This window comes from Dipodomys merriami, unplaced genomic scaffold (assembly GCF_024711535.1).
Source record: "Dipodomys merriami isolate MVZ:Mamm:240054 unplaced genomic scaffold, mDipMer1.0.p SCAF_78, whole genome shotgun sequence".
Lineage (NCBI taxonomy): Eukaryota > Metazoa > Chordata > Mammalia > Rodentia > Heteromyidae > Dipodomys > Dipodomys merriami.
The window spans coordinates 1,885,979-1,910,372 of record NW_027206379.1 but is presented as its reverse complement, the minus strand read 5'-3'; the positions used below and the strand labels follow the sequence as shown (position 1 = coordinate 1,910,372).

The 24,394-nt window shown below is 53.9% G+C and overlaps 1 protein-coding gene across 4 annotated transcripts; it reads left to right on the top strand.

Annotated features, from left to right (window-relative positions):
* Positions 1 to 13,230: 13,230 nt before the first annotated feature.
* Positions 13,231 to 22,734, top strand: LOC138818826 (cardiotrophin-like cytokine factor 1). Of its 4 annotated transcripts, none has more exons than XM_070009982.1 (5): positions 13,231 to 13,416; positions 15,564 to 15,639; positions 16,508 to 16,548; positions 19,320 to 19,486; positions 21,299 to 22,734. In XM_070009982.1, exons 1-5 carry the CDS (start codon positions 13,401 to 13,403, stop codon positions 21,791 to 21,793), a joined length of 795 nt encoding a protein of 264 aa, XP_069866083.1. In that variant the 5' UTR covers positions 13,231 to 13,400; the 3' UTR covers positions 21,794 to 22,734. The 4 variants fall into 4 exon arrangements, with proteins under 4 accessions (XP_069866083.1, XP_069866084.1, XP_069866086.1 ...); XM_070009985.1 differs by having other exon boundaries at positions 13,317 to 13,416; positions 15,526 to 15,639; XM_070009983.1 differs by lacking the exons at positions 15,564 to 15,639; positions 16,508 to 16,548.
* Positions 22,735 to 24,394: the final 1,660 nt, after the last annotated feature.

Sequence of the window (24,394 nt, the reverse complement as noted above, 5' to 3'; positions counted from 1 at the left end):
GCAGAGGGAGAAGCAATGCGGAGACTCGGTGGTGTGTGGGCCTCAACCCGAGTAGAGGGGAGGGGGACAGGGGACTGAGAGGTTGCTGCCTCGCGAGGCAGGAGAGGATCATGCCTGTGCGTCTTCTGCAGAGACACCAGACTGCGGCCGAGGGTCATCAGCTGCCAGGTCTTCTTGGGTGTCGGGGTTTCTTAAGTCTCAGAGCTGTCTCTGGCCCTGTGTTCCTTTTAGCACCACCTTTCATGGCTCTTTGAAGGGTCACGGGCATCCCAGCATTCCTGTAGAGCTGGCAGGTGCCTCACTCTTCTGGTTTTGTGGGTGGTGAAGGAAGCTATTTTTGCCCCCTAGCCTTTTACCTTTGAGCTAGTTTGTTTCATCTTCAACTCCCCTTCCCCGTAGCCCTTTGCCCTTCCCTAGGGCCTATGGGAAAGGCGGCTTTGCCTTGCCTCTGTCATTGAGCAGCTCCCCCATGTAGGCCTTCTCGCATTAGATTCCGAGTTATCCTTAAGACTGTCTCCCCCTACCCCTTCCATTTCATCTTTCAGCAGATCCTGACTACTTTATCTCCCAAAAAGACGGCATCTTGGCCCTCCTAACTTCATTGCCGCCTGGTTTGAACCACAGTCCTTTGATCTGGATTACCACAACAGCTCGCAGTGGTTTTCTGCCTCTACCCTGTCCCCAACAGTTCACTCTCCCCATGGAAGCAAAAATTACCTTCTTGAAACTTTGTCAGTGCCTCTCCCTTGTTTACAAGTGGTTGCCATAAAATCCAAATGCTTGATCCTGTGCATACAGAATCTAGGTCCTGGGCTGAGAAGGTAGTAGAGCACTTGCCTTGCATGCCTGAGGCCCTGGGTTCCATTCCTCAGCATCACATAAGCAAAAAAGAAAAAAGCCGGAAGTGGATCAAGTGGTAGAGCGCTAGCCTTGAGCTGAAGAGCTGAGGGACTATTTTTTTTTTTTCTTTCCCTGGGCCTGGGCGCTGTCCCTCAGCTCTTCAGCTCAAGGCTAGAGCTCTATCACTTGAGCCACAGCGCCACTTCCAGCTTTTTTTCTTTTTTGCTTATGTGGTGCTGAGGAATCCAACCCAGGGCCTCATGTATGCAAGGCAAGTGCTCTACCACTGGGCCACCTTCCCAGCCCCTTATCTGTTTAATGTCTGTGTTTCCCATTGCTGTGTCAACCTTACACTGGCAGGGGTTCTCTTTTGTTGTTGCTGTATCTCTGTGCCTCATTCAGGACCTGGCCCTCAATATATAATCAACAAGTGTTAAATAAATAAAAGTGTGAATGAAGCTGGGCACTGGTAGCTTATACTTGTGATCCTAGCTACTCTGGAGGCTGAGATCTGAGGGTCACAGTTCAAAGCCAATCCAGTCAGTAAAGTCCATAAGACTCATTTCCGATTAACTACCAAAAAGCAAGACGTGGATCTGTGGCTCAGGGGTAGAGCACTAGCCTTGAGCAAAAAAAGCTCAGGGACAGCACCAGGCCCTGAGTTCAAGCCCCAGGACTGGCGGGTACGCTCACACACACAGAGCCTTAACATACCATTTGCTTCCTGTTTCCTCCTCTACTGGATCCCCATCTCCCAAGGGAAATCAGCATTGCCTTCCCAGCTTATCCACCTCTTCCACGCTCACTATCTGAGTATGAGAGTAAACAGATGATAGATGTTAAGGGTCCTTACAGTAGAGATGGGGGAAGGCTAAATACTCACAGTCCTGTTTCTGCTCCTGACACTTGTGGGGCTGTAAGGGCCTGTCATCCTGAGATCTTTGGCCTCAGGGATAAGGGAGTACAAGATGCTCACTGAGGCCCTTCCCAGCTTGGCATGCTGGGATCTCAAAGTCAAAGGACTTGTGCTCTCACCTGTCCCCAGTGCTGGAGAGAATCTGTAATCCATATCCTTACTACTCCTGTCCCCATCTCCTGGGCCAAGGAGCTGGAAGGAAGCTTTCCAATCTGAAGAAGCAGAGGGAGCTCTGTGGGCTTGCTGTTGGAGGCCCAGGAGCATAGTGAGGGAGGAGGAGCTGAGAGTCATGATGAGGAACCTATTCTGTTTTAGGTTTGTCTGTTTTGCGGGTTGTGAGGCTTGAACTGAGGCAGTGGGCACTGTTCCTGGGCTTTTTTGCTCAAGACTAGTGCTCTGCCACTTTGAGACACAGCTCCACATCTGTTTTTCTGGTGGTTAATTGGAGTTGAGAGTCTCATGGACTTTCTTATCCAGGCTGGCTTCAAACCACAATCCTCAGATCTCAGACTCCTGAGTATCTACAATTATAGGCATGAGCCACCAGCACCCAGGAGAACCTATTCTGTTGGGTGAGAGATGGGTATAGAGGACTTGGGCCTGTGCTAGAAGTCAGAAAATAGGGTGTACTTCCAGCCTCCTTATAGACAGCCTCAAACAAGTCAGACATCGTCCTCTGCATCTCAGGTTCTTAATAAAATGAAGCAGTTAGATGAAGTGGCCCAAGGTTTCTTTCAAATCCCAAATGTAATAGTCCAAACTTAAACCAAACTCCAAGTTAGAGGTGGCTTCCTACAAGCCGGCAAATCTATGTGAATGGATGTATGTCTGGAGTGGAGAGACCATTTCAACACTTAAAACAATTAATTGGCCAGAAGCTAGTGGCTCATGCTTTGAGAAGAAAAAGAAAAGGAAAAAAAGCTCAGGGAGCCGGGCGCTGGTGGCTCACACCTGTAATCCTAGCTACTCAGGAAGCTGAGATCTGAGTATTGCGGTTCAAAGCCAGCCCAGGCAGTAAAGTCCATGAAACCCTTATCTCCAATAAACAACCAGAAAACGAAGTGGCACTGTGGGTCAAGTGGTAGAGTGCTAGCCTTAAGCTGAAGAGCTGAGGGACCGTGCCCAGGCCGAGTTCAAGCCCCATGCCAAAAAAAAAAAAAAAAAAAAAAAAAAAAACCAACTCAGGGACGTTCCCAGGTCATGAGTTTAAGCCCAGGACCAGCACAAAAAAAAAAAAAAAAAAAAAAAAAAAAAAAAAAAAAAAAAAAAAAAATTGTCAGAATTTCTTCCCTTCAGCCACTTTTGCTTAGCTGTTAGAATTGAAGTTGCAGAAGCCCAATGCATGCAATAGTCAACAAATGAATGAGTTGTGTTGGGGGCATAGCTTAAGTGGTTGCGTGGTGTAGTATGCATAAAACTCTGGGTTCAATCCCCAGCATTAGAAAAGGAAAAGGAAGAGAGAAGGGGAAAGGAAAAAAGATGAACAATTCAGTCATGTATTGTGTAGAAGGGGGCAGGTGGTCTGAGGGAAAAGACCTGGGGGAAAGGGATGTTGGGAGAGGACTTACACTCTTAAGAGCCAGTGGCTCATGCCTGTAATCCTAGTTACTCAGGAGGCTGAAATCTGACGATTGTGGTTCAAAACCAGCCCAGGCAGGAAAGTCTGTGAGACTCTTATCTCCAATTAACCACCAGAAAACCAAAGTGGTACTGTGACTCAAGTGGCACAGCACTTGCCTTTTGCTGAAGAGTGCAGGGACAGTGCGGAAGCCCAGAGTTCAAGCCCCATGAGTGACCAAAAAAAAAGCATGATCAAGCCAGGCATTGGTGGCTCATGCTTGTAATACTAGCTACTCAGGAAGCTGAGATCTGAGGATCTTGGTTCAAAGGCAGCTCAGGCAGACAGCTATGACTTGTACTTCCAATTAAGCAACAAAAAGCCAAAAGTGGAGATGTGGCCCAAGTGATAAGAGGGCCTGTACTGAGCAGAAAAGCCAACCATGAATGTAGGGCCCTGAGTTCAAGTCCTAGTACCACCATGCACATGCACACACACACACACACACACACACACACACACACACACAAAATAGCATGACCAGGTTGCCATGACAAAAACCAACATAAGTACAAAGACCCAGACACAAAAATAGCCATGTCAAGGTTCTGAGTAGGAGTTTGCTTGGGCAGCAGAACAGATAAACCATGTGCAGAACTTAGGCTCCCACCTGGGGAAGGTGAGGGACTACAGATCCTGGGGAAAATAGATATCAGCCAGAGGCAGGGTGATCACCAACGTCACTATGAAATTTATACCTTGGGAACAGGAGTGATGACAATGGGCTGTGGGAACATGCCCCTTGACAGAGCTGGTCAAAGGCTGGGGGTGGGGCTTTCTGGAGAAAAGAGCAGTCTAGAGCAGTGAGGCATGGAGAAAGAGCTGACATACAGAGGCTTGGTGAGATGATGTGCCAAGCAGTGCTCTGTGCCTCCACAGATGTCCTGTGCAGCCTCCTCACAAGCAAGGGCACAGGTGAGATTACTCATGGTGGGAATTTTGCCAGACTGGGGTAACCACAAGGCAGAGGGGCGGAGAAGTTTGGAATGTAAGGGATCACTGGGGTTCACCTTGAGCTAGTGTGTGGCCACCTGGCAAATAGCCTTTGCATGCTTACTTTGGGGACACTGAGCGGGTAGGGCAGCTCTGAGCTGCTGGGGCACCAAGCTGGTGGAGCACTGGTTAGCCTGCTTATGATGTGTGTCACACCAGGTGCTGCCAGCATCCACTGCCAAGCCCTGCCCAGGCTTTTCTTGTTCCCTGGCACTTTTCCCAGCAATCAGAACAATGTTTGGCGTGTAGCAGTGTTTGATGCATCTGTGGTGAATGAGTGAAGAGTGCAGACTCAGAGCTATTACGAGCCTTGAACCCAGGGTTGGCTGTTGAGGCATAGAATGAGGTCTGGGGGCCAGCCTGCCTGAGTCTGAATCCTGGCTCCATCACTTACAAGTTGTGTACAAATGGACATAATGTTCTCCAAGCCTCAGTTTGCTAATGTGAAGACTGGGAGTAGTAAAAGGGCTGCTGTAAACATGTATAGAGTTTTTCAACTTTGCTGCTGCAATGACAAGGATGGCTGTGTCCTACACCCTCCACTCCAGAGTGCATCCTCCCAGCAGCCTATGATCAAAGCACAAGACAGAATGGCCCATCAGCTTGGACAAAACCAGGGCAACTGCATACTGAGATCCTTGGAGGAAAAGTCTTCCTGATGCAATACTACAAAGGAAAGGCCTGGAGAATCTTTGAATCTCCAAGGAGACAGGTTGGAGCTGAAGAGTCAGACCTAGGGGACCAGCCCAGGAGGCCATTGCTGCTGCTTTGAGCTGCCACACAGAACCCCACACCCCGTTGGTTATCCTGAGCCTAGAAGGAGAATGAGGGTGCATACCTTCTTCCCCCAAAGCTGCTGGGGGCTGGCATGAGATAATGATGTGCCCACACTGTCAGATGCTGTGCACAAATGAGACACCAGGTCTTTTCAGTCTGCAGGGCTGGAGGTGGAGGGGAGGTGGGATGGAATTTTTCAAACCCTCAGGGGGACGGGAAGGGGGAAGCTCAGGCTTGTTCACCAAAACCTGGCATGCTGGAGTTACAGGGCCCCCTTGGAGCGCAAGTGAGGTAAGTTTAGGCCAAATCAAAGGCAGCGTGCTTCACCCAGCAGGGGAGGACACCGATGGAACTCATTACCCCAAGATGTGGTCTCGGCTGGAAATAGAAATAGCTTCACAAAAGGTTTAGATAAATCCATGGATGACAGCTCCATTCATGGGTTAGAAGAGGAAGGAGGATGTTTGGGGCCTGCTGTCCCTCCCTCCCCCCTGGGTAGGCATCAGGGAGGCAACCTGGCCTCCCTAAGACCACCCCTTAGCGCCTGTGAGAGGCAGGCTTCTGACTGCAGGGACCCAAGAAGGTGATGCTGGTGTTCCTGTAGCCTAGAGTATGGCCTGAGTGCCCTGCTCTCAACCTTCCCAGCACTCACCATTCAGTGTTCCGGGAGACCAGGGCACCACCAGCTCTGGGGAAAGCAGCTCGCTGAGCTGTCCCTTGAGAGACCAGCAGAGGGAGACAGACACCGCATCCAGTTCCAGGGACCAGCACAGACCAGGCAGACTAGCCTGGGTAGGGTTAAGCAAGACACTGTAGGTGCCAGTAGGTGCTAAACGTTGTGCTAATTTCTAGGGGACAAAAGGGAAAAGAAGGCATCCTTGGCTGTGAGAGGCTTGCTATATAGGAGGGAGGAGCTTTTAAGAAACAAGGGGCAGAATAGAAAGGAGAGTGCCAATTAAGAACATCATGGCTCTGAAGCCAGGCCTCTGTGACCTTGGGCAAGTTGTGCAACTCCATGCCTCAGTGTCCCCATGGTAAAATGGCAGCTACCATAGCACCTGCCATGGGAGGACTGAGATTGTGTGAAGTATGTAAGGACTCCCTTGCAATGCCAGGCAGTTAATAAGTGCCTCCTACTGGGTGGGGAGAGCAGCTCTCTTGGGTCTTGAAGCTGGGCAACTTGCAAAGGAGTTTCACTTCCTTTCTCACTTGAGGTGCACTACAACCCCAGGAAACTCATGAGGTAAGTGATAGATCAGGGTTGGGTGGGTGGGTAGGTGGGTGCGTGCGCGCACGTTCACATGCTAGGTATCAAATTCAGGCCCTGGCATATGCTCAGAAAGTGCTACCTCCCAGCCTTATCTGGGCTCTCTGATACCAGAAAACTGATGTCTTTTCAGAGTTTCCTGTGAGCTTAGGATGGAAGGGACCTGCTCCAGGTGCCCTAGTCTGCACTGAGCCTCTTAGCTGGCTGCCCAGATCTCTGGTGGGTATTGAAGTCACCTTGCCCTCTGCCTCTCATCCCATAAGCCCCTGGCAGACAGGCTGTATCTCTCCAGATCCACACTGGTCAGTGAAGTATATATAGTGGGCACTTCTGAAAGGCTTTAGGAGGTGATTGAGCCAGCTCCTCCCTGCTCCTTACCTATTCTAGGCCAGTGCAGACCTCTTCTGTTTGCCTTGCAAATTCTCCCTACCCCTCCTACCTGCACAGCCCTTCACATGCCTTCTTAAGTTGCTATTTCATTTTACAATGTTTTGTTGTTGTTGTTATTGTCTGTCATGGGGCTTGAACTCTGGGCCTGAGCGCTGTCCCTCAGCTCTTCAGCTCAAGGCTAGTTCTCTACCACTTGAGCCACAGCGCCACTTCTGGTTTTCTGGTGGTTTATTGAAGATAAAAGTTTCACTGCCTTTCCTGCCTGGGCTGGCTTTGAATTGCAATCCTCAGATCTCAGCCTCCTGAGTAGCTAGGATTACAGGTGTGAGCCACCCAGCGCCTGGCTCATTTTATAATGTTTGAAATCAGCTTCTGAAACTGAAATGCATGCAGATATTCCCCTGTGGACACCAAAAAGTATTGTTCTAGTACTATGGTCCCTGGCCTGTGGACAGCATAGAGCAGAGGGGGCAGTGACTTGTCCAAGATCACATAGAGGCAGCTTCCCATGCTATCACCAAGCTTCCCCGCCCCACTCCGCCCCCCAGCCCCGCAGCAGGGCATCCCCATCTCAGGTGGATATCACCAGGGAATGGAGATATCTCTAACCCCTGGCTATAGGAGAAAGGATGGTATAGAGGGAGAGGGGAAGAGGACGGGAGGAGCCGGCAGTGACTCAGCGGGGCAGGATAAGGATCTCCCAGCCCAGGGAGAGGTAACCCCACTCCTCTGCCAGGGGAGACGGAGTCACAGAGCCTGCGGCATGGGTTGGCCAGGGCAATGGAACATCCTGGGAGAATGGCGGGGAGAGCTCCTGGCAGGCAGGGGAGGAGTCTAACACCTAGGGTATCCCTTCTGCCCCTGCCCTCCTCACACACCCAGACACCAAGGAGATGGGAGGGCCCTGGTGGGGCAGAGGAGAGGCAGCAGCGGGACGGATGCCTCTCAACTTTGCTGTGGCTCCATGGAGGAAGAAGAGGTAGGTGGGTGGGGTGTCCTGAGCAGGGCCAGGTATGGGTGGCGAGCCAGGGCAGGGCAGGGCGGTTGTTAAGGTAAGAAGAGCCCTCTGCCCCTGGGGTTTCCGCTGACATCAGGGTGAGGCAGGGCCCTCTGGGTTCCTGCACACTGAAGGGAAAGGGCAAGTGCCTCTGCTCCTGCCTGGCCTCACCTTCCCTTCCTGCCCTCAGCCCCTGCCTGGTCTGCACTTGAACACCAAAAGATGGTCACAGAATCCAGGAGAAACCTGAGGCTAGGCCTATGAGCAAGCAGACCTAGGGTCTTGTTTGTGGGCCCTCAGGAAGCAGGAAGAGACCTTTACCCCCTACTTCTATTGGTGGGTGGCCCCCCACAACTCCCAGTTGAACGCTCATTGCCAGGTCCCAAACTCCCTGCTAATGGGATCCTGAGCTCTCCTGCACTCTTAAGGTCTGGCCTCTCACTAACACAGAGGCAATGTGGACATGAGGTGCTTGGCCCAACTAACATAGGCAGCTTTCATCAGTGGAGGAGGCGGGCAGGAGAACCCAGGTCTCCCTCTGCTGGCAGCTTGGACTTTCTAGGTTCTGAGGAACAGCTTGGTGTCCTAAAGGACCAGTTATACTCATAACCACAAGCCTCCTAGCCAGGGAGCACTCAGCAAAGTCTGGTATGTTGAAGCCAGCTCTCAGACCCAGCCCCTTCTTTTTTGAGTCTCTCATAGCAGCCCCTAGGCTGACATCTGTGTAGTCTAAAGTACATGTTGCAAAGAAAAAGAAGGGGGGAAAAAGGATGTCACTGGAGTCAGACATTGCTGGGTTCTATCCTTGTTCTATCCCTCACAGACCAGTGTGACCTGATCTAAGATAATGACATGGTTTCTCACATAAAAAAGGAGAAACAACAATTCCCTGCTCCTAAGGTTCTAGCAAAGATGAGACAAAGTGGGACCTGGACAGCTTCAGCACCAGGCTGAGCTAGAGTGTTCTGGGAAGCAGCTTAGCACATTTAACTTTTGGTCAGCATTGAGGTGAAGCAAAATAAATGAGCACTGCCAGTATGGAAGTAGGCTGGGAGTTCCTGGTGGCTCCACCCTTCCACCCTATGGCTCCTTAAAGTTCCTCTCTGTGTCCTGAGTATCTGGCATAGAGGAGGCATTCTGGGAGTGTCTGGTGAACAAATGAATTAGAGACTGTCACTGCTCACTTCTGCAGACTGTCAAACCCCACTCTGGTCACCTTGTTAGAAGGTGATCTGGCTGTAAGTTCCCTACAACCTCCTGAAGCAGGACCCCTTCAATGCCAGCCTCAAGGCCGTGTGGGGCCTGATATTTTGGAGACACCTGAAAAGCCTTCTCTGGGGATGCCAATTAGTCAGGAAGGGAGGGAAGGAGGAAGAAGTAGGAAATCAACCAATCAACACTGACTCATCCCTACTACTTGAAGGGCAGCCTGGTCATCACCTAGTGCCAAATCTATCACACCCACACATCTCCCTTGGACCTGCCTGACCTGCCATCTGCTTGTGGCCTGCAGTCTGGAATGCCAGAGGTGACAGCAAACCAATGTCCCTTTGCCAGCCTACTGGGTACTCCCACCATCCTATGGAGAGGAGGCAGAGATGCTCACACCCACTTCCACAGAGAAGCAAGAGCCTTGTCCACATGGGCCAGTTGGAAACTAGGTATTCTGACTCTCAGAACTTGCTCTCTGCACAGGCAGGGAATTATATAGTGGTGCCCAGTTGACCCTCTCTGCTCAGCCCATATCTCTACCTGAAAACACCAGCCTTCTTATTCCTAAAGAGACTCACTACCACCTGTGACTGGTTACAAATTTACTGTGTCCCAAGACTGGGAACTGGGGTGTGTGTGTATGTGTGTGTGTGTGTGTGGTGTGTGTGTGTGTGTGTGTGTGTGTGTGTCTGTCTGTCTGTCTGTCTGTCTGTTTTGCTGGTACTGGAGCTTGAACTCGGGGCCTGGAGCTTCTTTTGCTCAAGGCTAGCACTCTACCACCTGAGCTATAGCTCAACTTCTAGCTTTTTTGTGGTTAATTGGAGATCAGATCTTCGGATCTCAGCCTCCTGAGTAGCTAGGATTGCAGGTGTGAGCCACCAGTGCCCAATCAAGATTCGAATTCTTTTTTTTTTTTTTTTTTTGGTTGGTCCTGGGGCTTGAACTCTGGGCTTGGGTGCTGTCCCTGTGCTCTTCAGCTCAAGGTGAGCGCTCTACCGCTTGAGCCACAGCACCACTTCCAGTTTTCTGGTAGCTTATTGGAGATAAAAAGTCTCACGGACTTTGCTGCCTGGGCTGGCTTTGAACTGAGATCCTCAGATCTCAGCCTCCTGAGTAGCTAGGATTACAGGCATGAGCCACCGGCACGTGGCTTAAGACTGGAATTCTTAAAGGCTGAGTTAGGTTCTTCTTATCCTGATATTTATAGGACCTAACACTCAGTAGGCTGATAAAGCATGGTTCTGTATCCTCCTGGATCCAAGGGACATTCTGTCTTCCTAAGGGTGCACATCTGAAGCTGGGGTATGTCCCCTCCAACCTCTGCCCTCCCCCCATCCACAGTCCCAGGTTGTTGGAACTGGGAGGATCCTGATAAGGTTATTTGGGAGCTGCTAAGGGGGAAGGGAAGGGCAGTACAAAAGCTTTCCCAGTCCTGCAGCTAGAAATCAGAGGACAGTGACCTGTCTGTTTTGTCCCACAAAAACCCTGGAGGGGCCCTCCTGTTCTCTTTACTCCTTCTCCCCCAAATTCTAGCAGCCCACCCCTATTGAGGAGTTGGCAGAGTAAGGTACAGTTTTTATTCCAGCCCCCACCTCATCCCGACTGGCAGCTTCTAGCCTGCTGCCTTTGCCCAGACATGGCAGAGGGGCACTAGCTGCTTGGAGATGGAGTTGATTTTCCCTTTGGCAGTGTGGAAGAGGGGGAGGGGAGAAGCTTGGCCCCTCCTGGGTGAGGGGAGAGGGCAAAGAGGCAAGAACAGGCAAGAGGCCCAAGGAAAATGCCACTTTCTCAGCTTATGGGGTCACTACATTAAGAATCAGAGACAAAACTGGGGGCCCCAGGGGCTGTGTGAAGCCAATTGTCCTGCCCCACCTGGCTTGGATCGGTTGGGAGTCCCAGCCCTCGGGGTTCCCGCAAAGCCAAGCTTTGTAAATTTCCCAAGTAGACCTGTGCTATGGCAGGGTGGGACACTGTTCCATAGGACATACTCCCCAGCTCCACCGCAGAATCCATTCCTCTTCCTCGCCAGTGCCTCCCCTGTCTCTCCTTCAGCTCTAACCTCCTTCTTTCTCACTCCCATTTGCCTCATTGTGTCTCCCTTTCTCCCTCCTCTTCCTTCAGTCCCCCTTTTTCAGCCCCCCTCCTCTTTCTCTCCCAGCCCCCTCCTCTCTCCGCATTGGGGCTGCTTTCCCCCTGACTCAGCAAGGTGCTTTATAAGGTGCTGAGGGGCTCAGCCAAATCCAAACCACATTGTCTGTGCAGCCTCTCCATCAGGAGCAAGCCCTCCCCTCCTGCTCCCTTCCCTTCCTGGCTCCCTTTCTTAGAAAGGGGTAGATGCTAGGGGGAACCTCCTGACAGACTCCATGTCCAGTCACTCATGGGCATCTGCCTTCTTGACCTTGGCATGAGTATCAAAAGACAGTTGGGTTCACTGGTTAAGAATGTCACTGAAACTTCAGTCCTGGATGGGGGTGGGGCTGGGGGAGGGGACCCTGAGCACTTTTCACAAGGACCCCTCCAAGGCACTTTCCAACTTTTCATTAGAGCTGCCACTGATGCTCCAGAGTCCCCTGCCCCCCACCCCAGGCCAGCTCGCCATTCCCAGCTTTTTTTAGGGGTGAGAGAGAGCTCCTGGAGAGAAACAGGGAGGGAGAGAGGAGAGAAGGGAGAGAGGAGAAAGAGGAGAGAGAGAGAGGAGAGAGAGAGAGAGAAACACAGAAGGGGGGAGAAACAACCCAACAACAAAGTCTGTCCCACTCCAGTGAGGTAATTGAAAACAAACTTCTTCCCCACCCCCCCACCCCCCCACCTCACTTCTCCAGTGCAGAAAGGGGAAAAGCTGCCCAGAGAATCCAGCACTGGCCATGACCAGGATGCCTGCTCTGACCCCCAGGCCAGAGGGGGTAGCAGACTGGCAGAGTGCCTTCCTTTTCCAGGGGCACCAGCAGGAGTGACGGAAAGAAAGTCTCATGCCACTCCAGAGAAAAGCACCACCTTCCAGATCTAGCCACTACTAGCCTCTCCCTCTTTGAAGCAACAGATCAAAAAGGCAATTTATTAATTGATGATTTAATTGGTGATAGGCTATGCACCCGAGACTGTGGACCAAATGACTGTCCCCCAAGACAAATCACGTGGTGGGGCTGTCTACAAGCCCCGTAGGACAGCTGTTTCCTCTGTGCGCTCTCCCTGGCAGCTCTTTGGAGAGGGTGGAAGGAGGAGGAAGGGAGACCCTCAAGGGAGGGTCTAAGGCTTATGGATCCCAGAGGTCTCCAGCCCAGCAAATCCCAACCCAGGCCTGAGGGGAAGGAGGGAGAGTGCACGCACACTGCCAAACCACCTCTACCTCACCACCAGAAAAACCAACAACCCAAAACCCCAAAGGAAGGAGGATGCCAAATGTCTTGATGGGGAAGCATTTCACAAACGGGACGCTCCTCTGTCCACGGCCTTGACTGTGCGCATTCCCGCTGAGTCACCGAAGCCTCTGGTGTTGAAACTGGTCGGGTGCCTTGTGCTGATTAATGAATTACAATCCCCCACCCATGGGCACTCTCCCTGGTCACCGAGAAGAATGGAGAACCTTGTGAACTTGAGGGGGAAGCTGGGCAGTGGGCCCTGGTGCCCTCTCCCCCCACCCCCACAGGGGGCATTGTGAGCTGGTTAGTCACCTGCCCCGGCCCCTGGCGCCTCACTTAGCTCTAGCTTTTGGAAATAGGACAAGTGGCGGGACAATAGGCAAGGGGGGCGGTCAGCCCAGACAAAGGGCAGCAGGAAAAACACCATCACTTGCTTGGAGGCCAGCTTGCTGGCATTTGGGAGAATGTGTCATTGCATTTACTCAAGGGGGAGGGGGAGGAATGGTTGGTTAGACGTGAGGAGGCAGAGGTAGGGTGGGCACAGAGACCCCAAGCTAGGCAGGGGATGGGAGGCAGGCATCCCCTGACAGACCAGGAGGAAGAAGCCCACTTGAAGGCCAGCTCCCTCTGGGCTCGGGCTCTCCGGAGTCTGGAGACGGGACTGATGCCCTCCCTGCCCCCTCCCCCAGGAGGCCCAGGGTGGTACTGTCCCAGCCTCGCCTCACCTCACCCCCCCTCAGTGTTGTGGGAGGGAAAGGAGCCCCAGAAGCCCTCCCTTCCCTCCTCCCCCCTCTTCCCCCCACCCCGGGGAGGGCTGCTACAATTTGTGGTTACAGCTTTACACGTCAGAAAAAAAAAAGTTTGCAGAATGTCCCACACCGAAAAAAAAAAATCCGAAACCGAGCGAAAAAAACCTGCGAGTGGGCCTGGCGGATGGGATTATTAAAGCTTCGCCGGAGCCACGGCTCGCCCTCCCACTCCGCCAGCCTCCGGGAGAGGAGCCGCGCCCGGCCGGCCCGGCCCCCAGCCCCATGGACCTCCGAGCAGGTAGGAGCCCGGCGTCCGAGGCCCCGGCCCCCGCCCCCGCCCGGCAGCCACGAGATCCGGTTCCCGTCCTCCCCCCTCCCCGGAGCCCCACGCCGGGGCCCGGCCGGGGAGCAGGGCTCGGGCCGGGGGGAGGCACGGCTGGGCGCCCTCGAGAGGGGCCGGGCGGGGACGCGGCATTCCTGGAGTCCGCTTGGCGGGACCGGGAGGTGGCGGGGAGCGCGGCGGGGACCCGGGACGACCCGAGGACCTGGGAGGCGGCCACCTGGAGCCCTAGCGAGGCGGGTCCCAGGGAGCCCGCGGACAGAGCCCGGCGCAGAAGTCGGGGAGAGCGAGTCCGAGGCGGGGAGCGAGGCTGCGGGGGGGAGACGCGGCGCGGGGAGGAGGGGGCCGGGAGAGGAAGCGGGCGGGAGCGAGAGCAGAGCGGAGCCCGCGGCCGGGCGCCGGGAGGCGAGGGGAGGCCGACACCTCGGGCCGCGCCGCGCTCCCTCCCTGGCCGGCCCGGAGGGACGGCGGGCGGGCGAGGGGAGAGGAGGGGAGGGGGGGGAGACGGGAGGGGGACGGAGGGCAGAGCGAGCGTGGCTGGGCCGGGCCGGGCAGGCCGGGCCGGGCCGGGCCGCGGGACTCGCAGCCCCCTGGCTGTGCGCCGCTGCCGGACCCTCGGTGGTGCCCACGGCCCGGAGCCGGCGGCAGGTAGGGAAGGGCACCGGGGTGGCCGGCGGCCGCGAGTCCCCGTCCCCCCGTGGCCTGGGAATGATTACTGCGAGCGAGGGGGGGCCATGGGGGGGCGCCGGACTCGGCAGGAAAAAGTCCGTCACCGGCCGGGGAGCGGAGCGGCGGGCAGCGGCGAGGGCGACCGCCCGGCCCGAAGCGTACCGAAGGGCGGGCAGGGCAGGGCAGGGAGCAGACGCGCGGGAACGGCAGCGGCCGGCCGGGCCGAGCCCGGGAGCCCCGCGCCCCGGACCCCGCCCCCGCCCCCGCCGCCGGGAAGGGAGCGACCAGGCAGGGAGCGGGCGGGGGGCGGGGCGGGGGGCGTCGGGGCCACACAAGGGGAAGGCGCCACCGCCACCGGGAGGGCTCGGAGCCGGAGGTCACCTCCGAGGAGCGAGGCCGGCGACCAGCCACCGCGGCACAATTCCCGGGCTGAGCCCCCAAGCAAACCCCAAGTCCGCGCGGCCTCGGGCTCTCTCCCTTCTGCAGCTCCACGCGGGGCCCCGGCAGCCTTTCCCTCGGACCCCCGAGTCCTCCAGAACTCAAGAGAGAAAGGAGAGGCAGGGGGCATGGCAGGGCAGCCCGAGCCTTGGAGAGAGGCTGGGGTGGGGAGCCGGGACGTTGACCTGGGACATCCCTGGCGTTCGCTGCTCCTGACAGACCTCTACTCTGGCTCTAGGCACGAGCTCACAGTCCTCCCTCGCCAGCTTGTACACACTGGCTGCCCGGGGACAGACGGAGAGGCAGCAACTGTCCCTGGGCAGCCCCAGAGTGTCTACAACTGAGCAGGGTAGTGGCTTCCTCCCTCCCGCCCTCCCTTCCATTCACACTTCTGCAGGCCACCCCCTGCCACACGGCTTGGCTTCTGACTCCTGACACTTCACATTCCTCCCCGCAGTCCCACCTGCCTGCTCACACCCAGGCTCCAGCGCTCTCCAGCCCCTCCCACACCCTCTTGCACACTCTTGATAGCAACACCCTTTCCTGATCACCCACACGCTGCCCTGAACGCTTTCCTTCACTGCTTTTCCCTGCCTCTGGCTTCTGAGGCTGCTCAGCCCTCTGGCTTTGCCCAGCTCTCTGGAGCACGGAGCACATCCAGGGCCCTCTTGTGGCACAGTCCGGCATCCTCTCCCTCTGTGGAAGCCCAACTCCTGGGGACTGACTTCACAAGGCAGGAGCTGCTCTGGCCTGATGCTCTTTGCCCTGTATCTGTTTCTCTTTCTGACACTTGTGGGCTGGAAGGGAAGAAGAGGGAAAGGACTGGAGAGGATAGAGGAGATAGAGATGAAGCCCTCATTACAGCATGGATGACCTTCAGCATGTTTAGTAGACCTTCTCATACAACACCACTGTTACCAGATGGGGTCCTGAGGCAAAGCTAGGTCTCCTGACTTACAGGTCATTGTGTCCCCCCCATTCATCCCACTACTTCTCAGCAGTCCAAGAAAAGATAACTAAGAACAGAAAGGAGAGAAAGAAGAGAGGGCAGCAAGCCCAAAAGGATGGAGAAAGGTGGGTTTCTGTGGGCCTTTCCCTGGGTGGGCAGGGTAGAAGGTACCCATAGTGCCACTCCTGGACCTCATACCAGTGTGTACACCACCACCTCCTAGGCCACCCCTGGTCAGTTCACCTCAACAGATTCCTCCAATGCCGGCCCCTGGTCTAGACTGAGGGTAGAGCCTTTCCTTGCTTCCCATATTTAGCATAGCCTGCAACTACTTCTGGGATTCTCAATGCCTCCCTGGCCCCATCATTTAAGCTTATAGCTCTCAGTCTCCAGGCCCAGGTGCAGAGTATCTACCCCAGCCACCCTAGACATTTACACCACTGAACCTCCAGCCTCACTGAGCGAGGTCAGCCTGTGGGATAGGCCAGGAACTGAGGGCAGCTGGCTGAAGACAGACACGGGGCGGGCGGGCCTGCCTATGCAGTGTGTCAGGGTGGCCCTGTGATTGCATGGGCTAAGACTGTGTGTGTTCATGAGGGGGGCCTTGGTTCCCAGGGCCCAGGGATCTGGATAGAATTAGGGGCTGGCCGGGTGGGGGCCAGGATGGGGGGGGGCTGCAGCAGGAAACGTGAGCTGCACTCATTAGCTCCTCACGTGCTCAGCCGGATTTATAAACACAAGGAGAAGACGGGATGTAAACAATCAGTGGGCAGCAGCCAGAGGCAGAGCTGGGGCCCCATGGGCTGGGGGCCAGGGCTGGGGGAGGGGCCTGGGACACTGCCCGATAGTAGGGTCCACCTGCACACCATGAGCTGGAGAGGAGGGTAGTTGAGGACTCCAGGAGGCCCAACACACACTTCCACCTAGAGACACAGGAGTCCAAGCTGCACCAGGCTTCTAGGTCTATACTGAACTCAGGTGTTCTCTCCCCAGGCACTTCCCACTGTGCTGCTCAACATGGTATACCCTTCCTGGTAGGCAAGTCCTTGTCATGGAGGGTACGATGCTGTCCTATCACCTGCTCTCTCTCCTCTCCTGGCCTCTTCTTTCTCTGGTTTCTGAGATGCCTTCCTTCTTTCTGCTTCTTTCCAGGACTGGTCAGTCACTCCTTCTGCTCTCCCCTGCCCCCCCCCCCACCTCCCAGCCTGCAGTGACACAGTTACCTCAGAACTGAAATATTCCTGGAAACACGGGCCTCGGCCTCGTCTGGTTAATTTCATGAGCCGTTTTTCTGCCCAGATGACTTAGCTCTTGTTTATCCAAAGGCTTCTCCCGCTGCTGTCCTTGTGTAGGGATCTGGTCCCCCAGGGAAGTCCCACAGGGCCCAGGAGGGGAGGGGAAACAGGCCCAGGGTTGGGCTCCTGACCATACCTCCTGCTATGGGACAGCCTAAGGCAGGGTGGGGCAAAGAGGCCAGCCAAGCCCCTAATTCTTGCTTCAGTAAGACCTTGGCATTACCATTAACTTCCAGCAAGAGCAAACTCCATCATGAAAGCTACTGTAAGGCTTGAGGGTGGAGGCATTGCTCCCTTCAGAAAGTCCCTAATCTCCAAAGCTAATCCTGCAGGACTTCGAGGGAATGAAGACATCAAGTCAGATCACCAGGCTGAAGATAGCTTTTAGGATTTTGTACAGAGGAAGAGGATCTGGAGTTGTCTTAGGATGTGAAGATAGGGGAATGGCAAGGAACAGAAAGTCAGGCAAGATCTAGGGATGGAAAGGAAGACCGAAGAAGGAATATTTGGAAGGGTAGTTCAGGCTGAAAATGGGGAGAGGGAAGTGAAGTCGGTTTGCTCAGGGAGCAGCTATGTGCCTGACTGTTCTATCCTAAATCTCTCTCTCTTTCGCTCTCTCTCTCTCTCTCACATACACACACACACTCAAAACTGCGAGCCCTTTACCCCAAAGTACAGAGCTCCTGTGGCAGGTGGCACTCTTATCCTAATACTTCACTAGTAAAACCAGCCAGTCAAGCATCTGATAGTCCACACTGAGTAACTGAGCTACAGTGAAAGTTCCCACCTGTACTCCATGAGTGACATTTTATACTGTCCTGGATAATAGTCCTCTCTAAAACCCTAAAGACCAAGCATTATAACAAACTCTAAAACTAATCTCATCTTCATTCTTGTTTAACTCCAAACCTAATCCTCACTCTTAAGTACAAATCATTAAACCTATCCAACTGGTTTCTAACTATCTAAGAAACATGTCATTACAGAAAAATTTTGATGGAGCTGGGAATATGGCTTAGTGATAGAGTGCTTGACTAGCATGCATGAAGCCCTGGGTTCAATTCCTCAGTACCACATAAACAAAAAAAACAGAAGTGGCCCTGTGGCTCAAGTGGTAGAGTGCTAGCCTTGAGCAAAAGCAGCTTAGAGACAGTGCCCAGGCCCTGAGTTCAAGCCCCTGGACTGGCAAACAAAAAATTGGAAGTATATTGGGGCTGGGAAGGTGGCTCAGTGGTAGAGCACTTGCCTTGCATGCATGAGGCCCTGGGTTCCGATTCCTCAGCACCACATAAGCAAAAAGAAAAAAGCCGGAAGTGGCGCTGTGGCTCAAGTGGTAGAGCGCTAGCCTTGAGCTGAAGAGCTGAGGGACAGTGCCCAGGCCCAGAGTTCAGGCCCCATGACTGGACCCCCCAAAAAAAAAACAAAAAAAATTGGAAGTATAAAATATAAACTAGACCTCATACCTATCCAAGATTAAAAACCATCTGACATGTAAGTCAGTAAATTCATAAACCTGCCTAAACCTAACCATATCTCCCTGTTGGACCAAACTTCAACCACATCCCAAGTCTAAACTAATCTGAAATACTAAAAGTAACCTAATCCTCAAAGCCAATGTATCCCTTCCCTATCCTTGCCCAAATATGCACTGAATCCTGACGCTGGGCCTCATCTAAAAGCCCAGAAAAGCATGTTTCTAAAGTGCCCATGGTCCTCATAACCTCTGGATCACTGATGACAGGGGGGTACAAGCACTCGAACATCTTCATGTCTTCAGCTAACCACCCAACTCAGCAAGTACTTGTCTCTCTTGGTACCCTCCCTTTATTCCCCAAGTAAGAACAGTGCAGACCTCCACATTGCTACTAGTATATAAGGGGAATGTTAAATCTCCTTTAATCTTACTACCCACACTTCCTACACTCAGAAACTATATTCTACTATATATGGCCACCATAGCTAGCTATGACAACATAGCTAGCCTTGGATCCTTCAGCCTGACCCTAATCCTACCCAACTCCCATGGCTGTAGCATCTCTCCTCACCCTCCCACTGAGTGAAAACTCATAGATGGCCACCCTTTGGCTCCCTCCAGACTGCAGTGGGGCTAGAAGACTGGGAGAAGAGGCTGGGGTGCCACTGGAACCCCAGCTTATCAACCCATAGTTCCTAGGGCCAGGGCCAAGTATACCTACAAATAGATTCACACATATACACAGTGACATACCTGCCAAAGGTTTGCTCAGCTGACAGATGTATACTCAAATATCTACTGATAGATACATATGCCAAATCCTCATCCTTACACACACACACACACACACACACACACACACACACACACACACTTGGACTAGGAACATTTCCCTTCTTCCATCCCACCTTCCATCTGGTGTCTCACCCTCACCCCCTCCCAGCCCAAGGTGGGGACAGACACCTGAGGGGCTGCCAGCTATTTCTCCATTTGAGCTTGGGCCCGCCCTCATATTTCTTGCCCATCCTATCCACAGGGGACTCGTGGGGGATGTTAGCTTGCCTATGCACGGTGCTCTGGCACGTACCTGCAGTGCCAGCTCTCAATCGCACAGGGGACCCAGGGCCTGGCCCCTCCATCCAGAAAACCTATGACCTCACCCGCTACCTGGAACACCAACTCCGCAGCCTGGCGGGGACCTACGTGAGTATCCAGCTTAGTCTGGGCACTGGGTGAAGAGTTACCAGGGGCTTTGGGGAAGAGAGCTATGGTAGAGGGTATCCTAATGAATGATGGGGTGATGAGGGGTCCTTTAGCTCCCAGAAGTCTTCCTGTCTGGCCTATCTCCTGCCCTTTCTTCTTAGATGCCCTCCCCCTCCCCATCCTGGCCCCAGGACTAGGCATGTGGGCAGGCCTCGCACCCGCCTTGGCCCATTGCCCCACTGGCTGCCAGCCCAGCCGCCCGCCTCCCCCTGGGGGCCGGGGAAGTCTCCTCTGTTTACACCGTGTTGTGGTGTCTCTTGCACGGGTGGGGCTGGGTGGGGATGGAGGGGCCCCACCTTCTGTGCCTGTGTTCCAGCTCGCCTCTGCCCCCAGACCTGGGGCCCTGTTTCTGTGGACCCATGGGCCTCCCTCTGTCTGCCTCTCCCATCCTAGCCAGGCTTCCTAGGGGTTTATCAGGGAAGGGGCTGCAGAGGGCCCAGGCCAGCAGGGGGGTTAGGGTGTGGAGAGCAGTTATGCCATAGGGATTTAAGGGTGGTCCAGGAGAGAAGGAAAGGGGGGGGTCAGAAATGCTGAGGACCATGGGGAACTGGCCCCCTCTTCCCGTGTTCCTCTTCTATATCCCAGACCCTACTCTGGAGCCAGGGAAGGAAAAGGGAGGAGGGTGGCGGGGGAGCTGGCTCCAGCCCCAGGATACACCGAGGAAATTAGTTTGTCTCTGTGCTTGTCAGCGTGTGAACCTCCCCCTGGGCCCTTGCCTATCCCAGGCCTCGCCCCTCTTCTTTCCCTCCCAGTTATACATCTCCCACATCCCCTTCCCTGGGCCCCAGGCCGTTCCCCTGAGGGTTGGCAAGGGTTTTGCCCTCTTCCCTGCAGCACATTGCCTTTCATACCCTCCCTCCCACCTCCTCAAACTGCCTCAGTTTCTTCCTTCTACAGCCCTGCTTCTAGCAGCAGGACCCTGCCTTGGGGTGTCGGTGAGTTCCCTTCAGTCCCCTATCCCTTCAGCTGGGGGACCCGGATGTCAAAGAGAATCTCTGATGCCAACAGGCCCCTCTGCCTTTGACCCCCAGTGCTCCTCTCTAGGTTCCCAGTACAGAAACCCTTTGCTTGACTTCTCTACCCCCTCCAGCTCCCGACCCTTTTTCTCTCCTTGCCTTCCCTGCCAAATTTCTTGAAGGAGTGGTCTACACCCTCTGCCTCCACTTCCTTTCCACCCACTCACTCCTTAACCCCCTGCAATCTGGCTTCCAGGCCATGGCAACGGTTCTCTCCCAGGTCGTCAGGCATCTCCTCCTCGCCAAACCCTACAACACACGTTTTCTGCAGCTCACTCTCCTGGCTCTGTTTTGCAGCTGCACTGTGGAGCTCCTTCCACTGCTGCCTTCTTCAGCTCCTCTTCCTCGGCCTCTGCACTCTCCTGGGCCACTTCTACCTCTCCAGCCTGGCCTCCTGCTCCTCGTGGCTCTTCTTCCTCACTGGCCTACTCTGTGGTGAACTGTCCCAAGGCCTGCCACCCAGACAGTTGGCACATCCTTCCCGAGCAGCTCCTGCGTGGTTTTCTCCACAGGAGAGCTCATCACCCCACTCCTTCGTTGTTGCCTCTGTACAAATGACATCCTTGCCGGGGGAGGGGGGGCGGGGGCAGGGAGGGGAGCACTGTGAACAGAGGCCTAACACGAGCCAGGGCTAGTGTCAGGGGACACGAGCCATAGAAGCTTTGGGGACAGGTTATCTCCTTGGTGGAAAGCTGACTGCTCTGTCCTCCTGCCCTTCACCTTCTCCTATTCACAGCTGAACTACCTGGGGCCCCCTTTCAATGAGCCTGACTTCAACCCTCCTCGGCTAGGGGCAGAGACTCTGCCCAGGGCCACTGTCAACTTGGAAGTGTGGCGAAGCCTCAATGACAAACTGCGATTGACCCAGAACTATGAGGCTTACAGCCACCTCCTGTGTTACTTGCGTGGCCTCAACCGTCAGGCTGCCACAGCCGAGCTGCGCCGTAGCCTGGCGCACTTCTGCACCAGCCTCCAGGGCCTGCTGGGCAGCATCGCAGGTGTCATGGCGGCTCTGGGCTACCCGCTGCCCCAGCCTCTGCCTGGGACTGAGCCCACTTGGGCCCCTGGCCCTGCCCACAGCGACTTCCTCCAGAAGATGGATGACTTCTGGCTGCTGAAGGAGCTGCAGACCTGGCTGTGGCGTTCAGCCAAGGACTTCAACCGGCTTAAGAAGAAGATACAACCTCCAGCAGCTGCGGTCACCTTGCACCTGGAGGCCCAAGGCTTCTGATCTCCGACCTTAATCATTTCCCCCTCTTCCTCTCCCCCCACCCCCAGCCGTGCCCTTCAAGTCCTGCTCCCATTCTGGGGGAGGAGGGAGGAACCTAGATGCCAACACTTGTTGAGCCAGGAGCCAGATGCCAGGTGCTCTGGTCCTCCCTGGTCTTGGATGGCAGGGTGGTGCAATAGGCCCCATCCCCTGCCCTGATCTCAGAGTCCTGTGGGTCTAGAGCACAGGGACAATGGATGCCATCCTGTTTCCACAGCGGTAACTCTTGAGGAAGTTACCTTAGGTGGCTTGAGTGGGTGCGAAGGCACTCACTGCTGCCTGTTTCCTGCTACCACCTGCCAGTGCCCACCTAGCCCCACATACGTCATTTGCAGAAGCACACCTGGAGGATAGGGGTGGAGGCCACCATAGCACGTCTTTGGGGGGTGAAGCCCCTTGGCTGCCCCTCTCTCCTTGGATGGGTGTTGCTGCCCTCGCCCAATAACTATATGCATCAAGTTCAGGAAACAAACATGGCAATGAGTCCAAACAAGAAGAGATGAAAAATGGAAGGAGTGGGATCTGTACAGGAGGTGGCCTAGAAGCCAAAAGGGTCAGGGAAAGATCAGACCCACAAGTCACCAACAAAAGCCATGTTGAGCATTAGGACCTTGCCTTGAATTTTCTTGCCAGCATCACAGTGCCTCCTCTCCATCCCCATTCCCAAGGCATCTGTGGTTGCTGGGCTGGGGAGGGCAGCCCCAGCCTGAGCTTCAGGGTTTCCTGAGAGTTTACATTGCAGTAGCATTGTGAGGTGGGGGCAGCTCCCCTAGGCCCTGCCCCCAGCCACACCCACTCATGACTCTTAAGTTTGTTGTATTAATATTTATTTATTTGGAGATGTTATTTATTAGATGATATTTATTGCAGAATTTCTATTCTTGTATTAACAAATAAAATGCTTGCCCCAAAACTGTCTACTTGCCTGATCTAAGCCTTCTCACAGGTATTCATGGCTCTGCCTGCCCTAGTTACCACTGACCTTTCACCCCTTGGAGGTGTACAAGGCTTAAGGAAGAGGCTGTCTTCCTTTTGGGCCTGGGGGAGTGTGCACTTCTTGGACCTGTCCACTCCTGCTCCACCACCAGCCCATGTTGGCCTGATCCTCCCAGGTAGCCTTCCTTGCTTCTGGCCTGCCTTATTGTCCCCAGGTTTGTCTTCTTGCCTTCAACTTCTACCCTGTAGCTCATTCTGCACTTGGTTAGCAGAGCTATTGCTCTGTTCCTTGGCCCTCTCAAGCTCTCTATAAGTCGTCCCCCTCACACCCCCCCCACCCCCAACAGACAGTCCCCAGCTTTCCCAGGCCACCTACTAGCGGCTTTCTACTAAGATGCTCACTTTAAATCAATACTCTTCCTCTTTTAGGTATGGTGATGGTCTGTGGCCAAGTCAGAATTCTCAGCTATGACTCTTCCTTTCTCTCCAAGGAATAACAGTATATTTGGGGGAGAGAAAGCCTTTACTGGACTGCAAGAGAATGGGTTGGATGCTATTTGAGGGATGACCTAGTTCGAATGCCACTGTCATAGACTACTAGCTGAAACACCTTGGACAAACTAGAGCTCTTTTTGTCTAGTTTTCCCTTATATATAATAGGAATTATGAAATGATTATCAGAGAGGGTAACAGAAACAAGATAGGATGCTAGGTTGTAGCAGCAGCAGTGACAGTAATTCCAGATTACTTAGGACATACAGGGATATCTGCTGTGACACTAGCTCACAGCCACTGGGTAAATTAATGAGCTAGTTGTTCCCAGATAATACATAAATATTTTACTAGGGCCTTCTGGAAACAATGCCTTAGGCAGGGAAGTAATAAATGATGACTATGTCAGTCAGTTGACAGGTATTTTAAAGACCTACCCTTCCCATTACAGTGTTAACTGGCATATGAAAGCCAAAAGAAATCTAAGACCTAACTTGTCTCCTGCCCTTATACAACTTGCAATCTACTTGGCTCCCTAAAATAATAAGGAAAAAAAGCATATATATATATATAATCTAAAGGAGGTACCACACTGTGAATCTCTAGAAAAGGGTGAGGTCAGAGTGGTGGTGTATCTGCTAGACCTACTTGTGAGCTAGCCAGCTTCTGTGGACTGTCTGAGAGTCCCCTGGCCCAAGTGGAACATGCCCCACCTCTGTGGGCCCAGACATTTGACCAGGCCTGGCCATGGGCACCCACGGACCCTATCTCTGCCTAACAAAACAGAAAGAGTGTCTGCCACCTCCATGCAGATGTAAACTGTGTCATGGCCTGCTATGTATAAAGCACTAACCAAGGGGCTATAAAGAAGACAAGAGGGAATGTGGGCATCCTGCCCTCATGAAGCTTACACCATGCTATACTATGAGTTTCTTAGGTGGAAGCTTCTAAGTCTTACTCTTTTCTCTAACTCAGCACTCAACTCAGGCTCCAGCCTAAGGTATTCTAAGGTGTATGAAACAGAAGAACTATCTAGAAAAGGAACTCTTCCCTCAAAAACTAGGCTACAAAGAAGAATTTGATCAACTGTAGGAAAAAAGGCCTGGACAAGAACACTGGAAGAAGGAAAGAGGG

Coding starts and splice junctions, on each gene's coding strand:
- LOC138818826 (XM_070009982.1), top strand. Junction 15,640..16,507: donor GCCCAAAAGGATGGAGAAAG/GTGGGTTTCTGT, acceptor TTCTCTCCCCAG/GCACTTCCCACTGTGCTGCT. Junction 16,549..19,319: donor AACATGGTATACCCTTCCTG/GTAGGCAAGTCC, acceptor TCCTATCCACAG/GGGACTCGTGGGGGATGTTA.